Consider the following 14,583-nt stretch of genomic DNA (forward strand, 5'->3'; position numbering starts at 1 on the left):
GGAATACAGTAGATTCCAGTGAATCAGGGCAGCTATTAATTAGGGGCAAATATTGAAGAATGGAAACAAATCAAGAATATAATCCAGAGTTGTTTTGCTATTTTGAGCCACCTTGCTGTTTATCCGGACAGTGTCTGTAGATGGCACACATGTAGCAAGTTTGTCAGTCAGCACCAGGATACAGAGTAGAGAGGATGCGTGTATTTTGACAGTGTAATGATTCTACTTACAGTGACTGCTAGGTAGTACTTTTGATGAAAACAGGTGTGTGTTAATTTTTTAGTAAAAAGTGTAACAAAACAGTGTGCAATTTAATTTTTTTTTTTTTTTTTTTGGTTTTTATAAGGTCCATCAAGATATTAAGGAAAGATTAACGTTAGCAGATAAAATCACCTTAATTGACAAAATAAAAAGCCAACCATCTAACATCAGTCATCGTCAACTAGTAAGGATAACTTGTGTTCCAAAATCTAGAATTGCACGTTTGTTAGCCCAGCAGGACAAATTTTGAGAAGAATGAGCATCGCACAATGGACAACAGGAAAAATCCAAAAATCAGAAGCGAGAAGGTAAGGATCCAGACATTGAGAAGGCTCTCAATCAATGGTTCTCTATTATAACTGGACAAGCGTAAAATGGTCAAATGTTAAAAACCAAATTTGAAGAATTAACTAAAAAGATGGGCCATGTGAGCTTTAAAGCTACAGATGGTTGGTTATCGTGATGGAAAACCAGACATGAAATAAAATTTAAGAAAGCACACAGTAAGAAGGGCAGTGCTGATACTGCAAGCGTTGAGCACTGGAAATCAACTAAACTACCCCGAATTGCCATAAAAGTTTGGCCCTAATGAAAGCTCTGTCAGGTTCAAAAAAAAAGCAATGGATCGGCATTACCATGTTGTGATGCTGAATTCCAATTCAACATGTGCCTATTGACCTATAAATGTCAATAGTTACAGATTATGTACCATCTCTGGAGTGACTGAAGATTTTAAGTCGGTAAGAACTCTCATACAGAAATAGGTTGACAAACAAGCTATACTTTGCAAAGAAACACACAAAGGGAGTTCATATCCAAGCAATTTCCTCTTATTTTATAATAATGATATGGCTGAGTTGGATAAAGGAAATGGATGCACTATGATACTGATGGATTTTGTTAAGGCATTTGATAACCACATGAAAAGCTGTTGCATAAACTTGGACAGAGAAAGCAGTATATGCGAATATGAATTTCAAAGATTTAAGGAGACAACTGGTGTGCTCCAAGAATCATTCCTTGGACCATTGTTGAACTGTCTGCTGATATAAAGATAAACAGGGCAATCAGGGATACTATAGATAAACAGCATTTGCAAGGTGATATGAATAGGCTGAAAGGGTGGGTAAATAGTTGTCAATAGCAATTATGCATGGAGAAAGTGCTGAGGCAAGAGATCTTGGAGTTATGGTCGATAAGAAATTGATATTCAAGGTCACACAACAGAAACTGCAACTCAGAGGATAGTTGTGATGTTGAAACAATTAATATACATAAGGATGTCATTTTACCAGGCCTTGATACGACTGCATCTGGACTACTGTGCGCAGATTTGGTCTCCTGGTTTCCAAGAGGATAAAGGAGCTGTGAAATGGGTACAAAGAAGAGTAACAAAGATATCAGGATTACAGAATGTAGATTATGAGAAACCAGATTGAGCGTATGTAAACTGCAGACACCAGAAGACAGGAGAAAGCAGTATGATATGACAAGTTTATAAACTGCATGAGTATCATACGATATTGGTTAATGAAATACTTCATTATATGGAAAGTGAAGAGGATAAGGGGGACAAATTTAACTTCTGTGGAAGTTAAATTTGTGTGCTGTTAAGAAAGAGGTGAGAGCAAGATTTTTCTCTGTCACAGAACCATGAGTGAGTAGGACAGTTTGCCTGCTGAAGTAGTAGTCAGTATATCCAGTGTGAAAGAGTTTAAAAGAAAGTACTGGTGTGGGTGATATCCTATCTCAGTTAGTCAGACTCCCTAAAGATCTCAGATAATAAAGTTCATCTAAGAACATGCTTAGTTATCAGGCCATACAATTATAAGTAAGAGGCTAGGTCAAGCCCACACACTATTCTTTGTTAATCCCAAAGTTAGATAAATGTTTACATTTATCACAGAAGCAACCACAGTTAATCTGCTTTACAGATTAATTTGAAAAAAAAATCCAAGTTTGGGATAAAAATCCTATCTCCATTTGCCTTGCCTGAAAAGTTTCAAATTAAGTTCTATAAATGGTGGTGGGGGGGGGGGGGGGGGCTTAAGGGTCAAAGCTGTATAACTGTGAGGAGACTTCCACATAGCCTTTAAAGGAATGCAGAGAACCGACGAGGGCTTCTGACCTAATGTCCAATCCTCACCTTCTCGTGGTGGGACCCTGTTGGGTATCTACCTGGATACTGAACGAACAAGGATGGGCTGACAATTTGGGATTTAGCAGACCAAATTGTATTCTTATTGGCTTAAACCAATATAGAAAACGATGGTACAAGATGGCATAATTTCATGCCGGCTGGGGTGTTGCCCGGTTAAACAAGGCCTCCGTTGTTTTCGCCAAGGAACCAGGGTGAACAGCGAAAAGACAGCTACAGTAGCAAATCTGAAAGCACACCCCAACTCAACATCACAGAGTTAAAGATCGGTACTATCAACATAAGAAGCCTGAATGGCAAACAAATGGAGCTAGCTGAGGAATTAGATAAGTACCAGATCGACATAATAGGGGTGACTGAAACAAAAAAAAGACAAAAACTGGTGAGATCTTTTTGAGCAATAAATACAAAATTATATATTCAGGAAATGACAATCAAGGAAAAGAAGGAGTAGTCATAGAATTCAACACAAAATACGAGGCTAATCTTCTTGAATGGCAAGCAGTCTCAAGTAGAGTGATGTGGGCAAATATCAGAATGGAGAATTTGACAATGAGACTTATTTGTGCCTATGTCCCACAGAAGGTTCTACTAAGGTAGAAGTGGAGGAATTTTTTGATGCTTTAGAAAAAGCAACTGTCACAATGAAAAAGGAAAAGTTGGTCCTTGTTGGGGATCTAAATAGCAGAGTAGGAAATGATTGTCAGACATACAAAAATATTTTGGGAAAATTTGGAGAAAAGAACAAAGCTAATAATAATGGCAAATACCTGTTGGATTTCTGCTCAGAACATGGACTGGTTATTACTAACACCGTGTTCCAACATAAAAATGTGCACAAATTCACATGGAGAGAAGAGGCAAGGAATAAGAAAAGTCTCATTGACTATGTTATTGTTGATAGTGATGTTTTCTCCCTGATGCAGGACACCAGAGTGTACAGAGAATTTGAAATTGGAAGCGATCACTATTTAGTCTTGATATATCAAAAGTTCCTGGCAAATAAGTCAGCTTTTGCTCTTAGAGAATACAGAGACAAATGTAAGAACGCGAAACCCTGTGTAAAACTAGCTAAACAAAAGTCATGGGAGGACTTTGGTAAGAACATAGAAAATAAATATCAAGGTGGTAAGTCATGGGAGGACTTTGGTAAGAACATAGAAAATAAATATCAAGGTGGTAAGATATTCTGGAGGTTGTTGAAGAAGTTAGAAATGGAGGAAAGAGTGCTGTAAAAGGAGTTAGAGATGATAAAGGTGACATAAAAACAGGAGAAAAAGATATCCTTGAAGTATGGAGTAATTACTTCGAAAAATTGCTAAATGAAACAAGCAGGGATAGCACAGTGGTAAAAAACACTCAACAGGCATACAGTGAGGAATACATATCCATACTTGAAGTAGAAAAAGCCATCAAAGGCTTGAAATGTGGAAAGGCAGCAGGAGTGGATGATATTCGACCACAAATGCTGAAGTATGGTGGTATAAAAGTCTTATAGTGTCTGCACTGCATAGTTCAGAAAGCCTGGACAGAGGGACGAATTCCCGATAATTGGAGAAGAGCTCTAATAGTACCCATATATAAAAAGGGAAATAAAACTGAATGTGAGAATTACAGAGGTATTTCCCTACTGAGTGTTCCTGGCGAGATCTATGCAAGTATACTTGAGAAACGGTTGAGAAGAATTGTGGAAGAAAAGCTTGGTGAAGACAAGCTGGATTCAGGCCAATTATAGGCTGTCAGGATCAGATCTTCACTTTACGACAAATAGTTGAGAAAGCATGGGAATATAACAAAGATCTGTATTTAAGTTTTGTCGATCTGGAAAAGGCATATGAGAAGGTAAACGCTATGGTTATATGGTGTCAATGGGGCATTATATCAAGCAATACTTAGTCTTTATTTGAGTTGTAAGTCAGCAGTTAGAATTGAAATAAGAACAGGAAGATGGTTTAATGTTAAATCTGGTGTGAGACAAGGATGTACATTATCCCCTCTGTTATTCATTATCTATATGGATCACATTATGAAGGAAAGTGGTATTAAACATGATATCAGAATTGGAGATGTTAATATCAGCTCTTTTTATGAGGACGATGTTATACTTCTAAATAAATCCGCTACAAGTTTGCAAGATTCCCCAACTAAATTGAATAACTGTTGTAATAGATATGGGATAAAGGTCAGCATTAAAAAGACAAAGACAATGAAAATAGGTAGAATTGTTGAAAATGTCAGCTGTGTTGTGAATGGGGAACCTGTGGAACAATTAAAACATTTCAGCTACTTTGGCACAATTTTTAGTAAAGATGGTAAATTAAATATAGAAATAAACAACAGAATCAACAAAGCTGGTATGGTAGGAAGTCAATTGAATAAATTCATATGGAATAAGAGAGAAATTAGTCGGAACACTAAATTAGCTGTATACAAGACAGTGTTTGAATCAATTTTAATTTATGGATCTGAGAGCTGGGTCAGAAGTAAAACACATGACCAAAGACTAGTGACTGCAGATATGAGAATCCTGAGAAAGATTAGAGGTGTGAACAGATGGCATCAATGGCAATATCATATTAAAAATGAGTATATTAGGAAAGAACTTGACATTGTCGGCATCCAGGAATGCGTTAGCAGAGCTAATCTCAGGTGGTATGGTCACTTAAACAGAATGGGTGAGGAAAGATTAGTAAAACAAGTGTTCTCTGCCAGGAAAATGACCCAGAGGAAGACCAAGATATAGGTGGATTGATATGGTACAATGTGCCTTAGACGACAGAAATATAAGATCTGATAATGATAATATTGGAGTCTTGACAAGTAACAGACTGATTTGGAGGAAAACTGTAGATAGGAAGTTAGTAATGATGTAAATTTTTCATGTAGTACTATCATATCCTGTACACCCCTTGAGGGTACATGTCAGGAATTTGATGATGATGATATAATATAATTGGAAAGAAGTCAACAGACACCACTGATGTGAGAAATGAACGGCCATAGCAGCCATCTTAATAAGATGTAGGATCTCCTTTCACTGTGATGACTGCACCAGTCCTACAGGTCATGCACTCCACAAACGATCAGTGGGAATTTTGGACCATTCTTCCTGTAGGCACGTAATGAGGTCTTGGACTGTTGTGGGGCAGACATCCCCTGACCTCACCCGATGCTTCAGTTCATTTCACAGATGTTCAGTAAAGTTTGAGATCAGTCAATTTCTGTAACTTTCATATCCACAAACCATGCAGTTATATCAACAGCCTTATCACACTGTGCATTATCTTGCTGAAAGAGACGATGATTAGTGCTGTAGAAATGCCACAAAGTAGGAAGCATTGCATTGTCCAGAATGTTCAGATACTCTCAGAACTCAATTTTTGTGACACACTACAGGTCAAAGGCAAAACCAGGAAACACAGGACTATATCATCACACTGCCACCTCCAAATTTCAAAGTTGGGTATATGTACTCTGCTAAGAAATGTTACCAGGCATCAACCACACCCATCCATCTGCTTGGTAGAGGGTGTAACATGATTCACTGTTCCATAACACAGCTTTCCAAGCTTCTACATCCTACTGTACATGGCTCTTCGGAACACTAAAGACAATGCTGCATGTCATTGGTTTAGGTAATGTGGGGCTTGCATTGTCATCCTACTAATGGAAACCCATGTGAGCCTCAGTTCTGAATGTTTTTGTGCAGATTCATGTTCCAATCAATGCCTGGAACTTGAACTCTGCATTCAACACGTCAGCCGACAAACAGCGGTTTTTACATATCCTTTGTAACACCTTATGATCACATTCAGTGAGTGTGGTGGGTCATCTACTGCAGGTAGCACCTGATACCATTTCAGTATGGTATCAATGAGTGTTGATCTGGGATTGTCCAACTTGTCAACAATTTGCTGAACAGATAGGTATGCAACATGACATTCTATCATAATGCTTCTTTCAAACTACATCGGTTCTCTTCTAACAGCCATTTCACCTGTACACAGTTGCACTGACTTGGGAGCATCATATTCCTCCAATTTATACCAACAAGAAGCACGTGACTCGTTACATGGCATGATGCACCTTGCCCATGGGGATGTTCATTGACTTCTTTCCAAGCACACACACACAGAGAGAGAGAGAGTGTGTGTGAACCCAGGCCTCTGCAACCAAGTAGCTTGTATTATTCTTTATATGTCAACTATGTCGCAAGCATCTTCAGTATCTAATAATAAATTTAGTTTAATCCTTTATCCAAGTGTGAGCAAACACAGTTTGCACCTGAAAGTATCTTCAGGACTGGGGTAAGATAGTACAACACTGGGCAACTCGTTGAGGTGGAGCAAGCTAACATCACTCCTATCTCAGTATCTCACATAATGCAAAACACATCTCCTTGTGGATATGTATAATGTTATGCATTAAGGGAAGGGCCACTACCCAGACTAGTTTCGACCTTTATTGAGGTCTCTTCAGTGGGAGCCAGACCCAAGTGGAGATACCAGGCAGAAGCATTAGGAAGGTCATCTCTACCTATAGGAGTTGCCAAACAGTGTGCCACCTTTTTTTATTAAATTACTCTGGATTTAGAGAAAGATGTTGAAAGTGTATTTTTCACTTGGTTAGACTATAATAAATTTAGTTTAATCCTTTATCCAAGTGTGAGCAAACAAAGTCTTTGCACCTGAAAGTATCTTCAGGACTGGGGTAATGTGGTACAACACCGGGCAACTCGTTGCAAAGGTGGAGCAAGCTAACATCACTCCTATCTCAGTATCTCACACAATGCAAAACATTGGTAAATAAAGGTCGAAGCTAGTTTAGGCAGTGGCCCTTCCCTTATTGCATAACATTATACATATCCACAAGAAGATATGTTTTGCATTATGTGAGATACTGAGATAGGAGTGATGTTAGCTTGCTCCACCTTTGCAACGAGTTTCCCGGTGTTGTACCACCTTACCCCAGTCCTGAAGATACTTTCAGGTGCAAACTTTGTTTGCTCACACTTGGATAAAGGATTAAACTAAATTTATTATAGTCTAACCAAGTGAAAAATAAACCTTCAACATCTTCAGTATCTGTGTTACAATATCTTCAAGCCAAGTTTTTACACAGCTAAATTTTTAAAGAAAGTTACCATCTGATTAAAAAGTGGAAATCTCTTTGATACAGAACTCCATTATATTATGTCAGAATATGCTTATCATTACATATTTAAAAACATCTCTAGAAGACTATTAAAAACATTTTTTCTAAGCTTTATAGCTTCAATGAAACAGTATTTACCTACATGGTATAAAATAAATTATATTTATTATCTTTCCTTTTAATAAAATTTGCTGCCAAGGTAACATGCCCTTTAAGCTTTACATAAAAAGTATCACTATACTTGTACACTTTCACCAATATGGTGAGATGGAATAAAGTGAAATGGCACTATGGAATGACAGTTCTGTTGCAAGAACTGGTGTAAGTTACCAGATCAATCAGATGAAAACTGAGAAACAAGACTCATCACTCAAAAAAAAATGTATTTCAACTCTTTCAAGAAGCTGGCTTCAACTTTTATGGACACAGCATCATTATAATCATTTTAGGTGCTTGGCTTTTCACTGTTATCAAGGGCTGGTCTCAGTTCATCTACAAAGCTCCTACTGTTATGACATCTTACATGCTTTGTCCACCTACAAATATCCCAGATATTTCTGCTCACTTAGTAGCATTTTCAACTACTCTTACCATGTTTTCATTTTTTGTTGAAAATCTGAGTGCCTCTGAAATCTCTCAAACATAACTGCAGCATGTTATGCAATCTACCCATTTACGCTTGCACCATGCAAAGAATGAGGTGCAGTGCAGTACCATTTATACCAATTTCCCTTCATTGTTCATATATTATGTGATAGGAGATATGTTTGGAGGGGATAAGATCAGAATCTGACAGGAAATGAATGAATGAATAAAAATCTGATACCTGCATTCTTTGTTTGCAAAGACTGCTGCTTCATTACCAGAACCTATATTTTTCTTTGAGTTAATATTTATATGGATGTGTATATGAAATACAGTTTCTAAAAGTACTGGAAAACAGTATTTCATATACACATCCACTATAATATAATTTGTTGGAAGCAATGTCATAATCTCCTGCTTTTAGTATTTCATTATAAATAAGATAATTACTATTTTAATGATCAAGTAAATACACAAAGTGTGTTATATTTCAAAATAATAAATGCATCTAGAGTATACCAAACCGTACAACAAGCTAGCAAAAAGTTCCGGTATATTTTTAGATGCACTAGTTAAGGATTAAAATATCACTTCTGAATACCGATTCTGTAATATATAATGCAAAATTAACTTCTGTGAAACAAAACTTACATGTATAGTTTATAACCCTCTGTTGGTGACTTGATGTTATTAGCAATCAATACTGCAACAACTAATCCATAAATGGCAATGATACCTGCCATTACAACAGGAATAATAGATTTCATAATAAGTTCAGGCCTCATCACAGACATAGCTGCAATACCTGTTCCAGATTTAGCTGTCCCATAAGCTGCACCCAGTGCTAAGAAATAAAAATCGCAAATTAATCATTTCTCAAAATGTATAGGATGGTCATTTTATCATGCATACATTTTATTGCAAGTCAGGATTTAGTGTACAAAATGGATTTCAACATTACCATCATTTATACAAAATTCTGAAAGAATTTTATATAAAAAGGGCAATAAATACAAGATTATATGCCCATATATCATTGTTACATTTTAGATTCAGAAATTACAATATAGACTAATATATTAAGTAAAATAAATTTAATACTTTCAATATTTTGCAAAGTCAAATTGCCATCAGGGAACACAATATACTATGAACATGTGCATGCAGGCCCTGTCCTACACTAAGTAATGAAGCTGAAGAATGTCAACTGAGAGTAAGCCTAAGATTTTAAATAGTGCCCCTAGTGGGCTACAAAAAAATACAGTTATAAATATCCAACATATAAGCCTTAAAAACCAGATTTTAGATTCTAATTATATTATCTAAAAATGTAACTATTTGCTTGAAAAAAAAAAAATTCTTTCTGTACTATATATATGAGACATATTTAGTATTAATTATGTGTTAAGTCTAGTTCCGTGATTTGAGAATATTTGAAGGCAAAATAAAGTAACACAAAATTAATTTACTAAGTATGGCAAAACAATGTTAAACAATTTTCATTCAACAGTAATCTACACAATGTTTCACATATGTTGTAAAGCACTATCTTTTAATCAATGAACTAGGCATAACACATAGGTAACAGCTTATGAATGCACACAGACCATGGAAAAAGATAAGGCCTCAGGTACTTGCATAGAAGAGTAGAAAAAATTAAAGTAAATCTAACTTTAATTTTCCTAATTCATTCATTCCTATTTTCAATATCAAATGTTATGTATTATAACAAAAATCATCTTTTAAGTGTTTATTCCAATGTAATGAAAGTAACATTGGGCTTTTAGTAGTTGAAAAATGCTTAGTGTATGAATTGCAAAGAAAGAAAAACTGTCTTCAAGTAAATATTTCAACATGACATGAATGAAAGAATATGGCATAAATACAACCCCAACATACACTTCAGTTTTATTTACCATTGTTTTTTTTTGCAATATTGCAGAGTACCTACACAATAAATGTAGCAGTACTTCTTTTTATGGCTTAATGCTGCTCAGAGAGCATATACTGTATATCAATTATGAAATACATGTACACAAACAAGCTATAAAGGAGAGGAAAATTTTTCAGAGTATTACTATTCAACACAACATGGAATATACTCTGAAGGACAAAAACAATGAGATGAAAAAAAAACAAAAAAACTATTAATTTGATCCTAAAATGACTGTCTCCCAGACTTGGTAAATTGATACAGCCAAACTTGTTGAGGTTTGGGGACTGTTTTAAAGCTGCTGCTGATTCCAAAACAATCTCTCTGACTTATGATTTCTGTGTAGCTCTTGTTTTCTTACTTTTGATTCTGTGTAAAGGGATATCTATGATGGGGAGACCACTAGTCTTGACTTGCCATAACAATAGTGCCAAATGTATTTTTATGTTCTCCAAGGTGGATGTCAGCAGTTCTTCCTGTCTGTCCATAGTAAGCCAGGTCACAAGTACACAGCATTTCATACACTCTGGATGCGAGAGTTTGTCCTTAGGTGAATGGGTGAGAGTAGCCAATTCGATATATGGTTTAAAAGTGGTGAGGAGCTGATATTTATTAAACACTCTAGATATATTTTGAAATGTGCCCTGAATGTATGGGATGGTAACAGTTTTACATATTAGGCAATGAAGGGGATTAGTTTCCAGAGAGCATATAGTATTTTGTCTATTCTTTGGAGATTATAGCCATTGGCAGTCTTTTGACGGCTATTTTAAGATCAAATAAATACTTTTTTTTTAAAAATCCAATAATAGCACTAATTAGGATTTGAGTTCCTTGTGTTGTCCATTATAATATTTTAAACTGGTCCCACTGCTGACTATGTGACAAACTGTTTTTGTGCTCTGAAGATGCTGGATATAATACCAACAAATAACTTAAATATTAATTATTTTCTTATTATTCTTGTGTTGTGAATACCATTAAATAAATTGACGTGAACTGCCAACACATAAGTTTTTCTACTCATTAGTACTCTAAAAGGAGATATACTGGATACTATGACATTCTCACATAATTAAGACTTCAGTGCAGTTTTCAATAATTTTCCTTCATACTGTTAAATATTGAAGTCTACAAATTTTATCCCTCTCAATCTCAAATCTAGTGGTCTTAATTGCATTAATCCATCTAAATCTGTCTTGCTAGTTCATCCTTTTGAAATAAATTGTAGGCTGCTCATGGAACCACAAGTATATACAGAAAATACCTTCTTTTAGAGTTACACGGTGATCAGCATTCATTTTAAAATTTATGGAACTTACAACCGTGTTAAAAAACTTTTTTATTATCCCGACGTTTCGATCTTCACATCAAGATCATCATCTGGAGCATACATCAATATACAAGGCAAGATGAGTTACATTATTAATTGTAAGCTAACTCTATTTACAATGACAGGAATAAACATTCTTTCGAATGGTTTTCTTTCAGAAACAATTTATTAATTGTTTAATATTAATATTGTTTCTGAAAGAAAACTATCTGAAAGAATGTTTATTCCTGTCATTGTAAATAGAATTTAGCTTGATGTAATTTGTAATTTTTTTTTTCCACTAGAGGTCATGCCAGTAGAATAACATGTGATCAAAGCATTGTTTCTTTAGCTTACAGTTAACAATGTAACTCAGCTTGTCTTGTATATTGATGTATGCTCCAGATGATGATCTTGATGTGAAGATCGAAACATCGGGATAATAAAAAAGTTTTTTAACATGGTTGTAAATTCCATAAATTTTTAAAATGAATATACAGAAAATACATGAACAGAGTATCTGAAGATATCTACACATTTAAAGAAAGAAACCCTATTATAAATACCAAAGGGAGAAAGGTATTTATTTGCTTATGAACACAATTATGCAATACATAGAAGTATCAGAATGCTCAAACTGATGTGTTTTTATTAATCTGAATCTCACCTAAGAAAGGCTACCAACCTACTGCACATAGTCCCACAAGTGGATAGGTTAGATAATCTGGTTCCTCTACTACAGAGACCAAACATGGAACTTTATTAAGATACTACTAGATGCCTCCAATAAGCAGGGTGGTGGTGGTCTAAAACTAGGAGATGACAGCAACAAACAATTAAATGAAATGACAAATGTTCACCAAGATAGCTAGGATAGTTACATGTGGCCATCCAGTTTTCTAACTTCTATCTAGAAGATCAGAACATTAGCAGTCATCAAAACTAGCACAGAAAGTTATTAGATAACATATTTAAAACACTAAAGTCATCGTGTTTATTCTAAATATATATTTAAAACTGGAACCATATTCACTCCTTCCCCCATATATTGCATACAATTTGGTGCAATATTACTTACTAATATAATAACGGAATTAACTCGAGTAAATTATTCTTTATTCGTAGAATTTTTGCCTGAGTATCACAGGCATCATCAGTACAGGTACAAAGACTAATTAAACAATAACTGTTACATTCACAAAGCACCACCTAAGTGGCTAAGGTTAAATTTCCTAAATTTATTTAAAAAATGTATTTAAATAAATGGTATACAATATGTTCAGAATGCATACACTGGCTTTCCATAAATTAAGAAACAAAGGAAAAAAAAAATCACAATCTGGGGGAGGGGGCATTTGAAAATCAGGTACATTAGTACAGCATTTCCCAAACTGTGGGCAGTGAAATAATGAAAACAAATTTAAAATGTTTTAAGTTTTTTTTATTTTAAAAGAAACATATTTAATTTTTATTATTTATTATTTTTTTTTGTATTTTTTATATTTTAATGGAAAAATTCACACATTGGTGTTGGTTCACAAACTTTGCTTCCTCCGTATATCGGCGCTTAATAAATATTAGTAAATATTGCTTATTCATATGTTTCATTTCAAAGCAGTGGTTAATTGTATTTACTTCAAATGCTCTCCAGGGAAGCTCCAAATCTTCCTGTCCCTTTCATCAAGCATTCGTAATCAGGGACTGTTGATATTGACTTTATATACATATCAAAACTCGTTTTACATTATCACTGTCATCCGAGCTAGTTTTCTGTTACCAATAAAAGTTTCGCATATACTTCACACATGAAAAAAAAGCTTCAACAAGTTCATGTGGGGAGATAGTAACTCACTTGCAGTGGTAAACAACACACCCTCCCTAACAGCCACTATACTGCAGAGGCAATAAAAACAAGTACTTTTATTATGCCAGTGAATAAGGTATGAGGAGTCTGTGTAATAATATTGCTTATTCATATGTTTCATTTCAAAGCAGTGGTTAATTGTATTAACTTCGAATGCTCTCCAGGGAAGCTCCAAATCTTCCTGTCCCTTCCATCACGCATTCGTAATCAGGGACTGTTGATATTGACTTTATATACATATCAAAACTCGTTTTATATTATCACTGTCATCCGAGCTAGTTTCCTGTTACCAATAAAAGTTTCGCATATACTTCACACATGAAAAAAAAGCTTCAACAAGTTCATGTGGGGAGATAGTAACTCGCTTGCAGTGGTAAACAACACGCCCTCCCTAACAGCCACTATACTGAGAGGCAATAAAAACAAGTACTTTTATTATGCCAGTGAATAAGGTATGAGGAGTCTGTGTATTATATTTCTCAACAAATAGTGCAATTAGAGACAACTGGGATAAAAACACATTAATTAATGAATCACATGTCCCCTCATACAGAATGCTATATAGACTGAAACAAAACCATATGTTGCATGGGCAAACACAGTATCTAACTAAAAACTGTTGTTATTAATTAGATGTGTGCCAGTTGGATTTCCCAAGGCAGCAATAAAATTCAACCGAACGTGTTAAAATTCGTAAAAGTGTTAAACTAAGTAATATATATATATAATGAATGTTATGGCAGTTTCACATATGGAATTCGGTTGAAGAGAGAGTTAGCATTTCAACTCAATTGTCAGCTATGCTTTTATCTTTCGGTTGCGCGATCTTTTGTTACTACCGCACCAATCATATGCAAGTTTTAATAACCTGCCTTTGCTGTCTGTTTCACGTTAGGCTTAATTACCTTAAAGGGAGAAAAGTCACAAAAGAGAAAAATGTTCCTGGTCTGGGGATTCCCTTATTCAGGTAATATTCACTAATTTCATGTTATCAGTCTGTGGTGTGCCAGTATTGGTAAGTGGTGATATTATTTGATCTATTCTACGTTAAAAAAATTTAACCCTGAGATGGATAAGTGGCTGATAAAAAATACAAAAAAATTCCTGCGAACAATCAGAAACAGACTCAAAAAAAGGACAGTATTTCATATTTTACCAGAACAGCCCGCATCGTCTTCAGAACCAAACGGTAAGAGGCAAAAAATGTAATATATGCATTTGATTTTTGCAATATTTGCTGTGTATGTTTTGTATTGAATATAAATACAATAAATATTATAATAATATATCTCTCTATTACGATTTTTTTTCGAGGG

At 35.1% G+C, this 14,583-nt stretch overlaps 1 protein-coding gene across 1 annotated transcript in view; it reads right to left on the reverse strand.

Moving 5' to 3' along the window:
* Positions 1-14,583, reverse strand: part of Vha16-1 (Vacuolar H[+] ATPase 16kD subunit 1) — a 54,528-nt gene that overhangs the window by 10,661 nt on the left and 29,284 nt on the right. Inside the window, exon 2 of the mRNA XM_090402483.1 lies at positions 8,810-9,002. Within this exon, the coding sequence (XP_090258609.1) occupies positions 8,810-9,002 (193 nt within the window). The remainder of the gene's footprint in view (positions 1-8,809; positions 9,003-14,583) is intronic.

Source organism: Typopeltis vanoorti, chromosome 13, assembly GCF_054136105.1.
Source record: "Typopeltis vanoorti isolate ZY-2024b chromosome 13, IOZ_Tvanoo_1.0, whole genome shotgun sequence".
In the NCBI taxonomy this organism is placed as follows: Eukaryota; Metazoa; Arthropoda; class Arachnida; order Uropygi; family Thelyphonidae; genus Typopeltis; species Typopeltis vanoorti.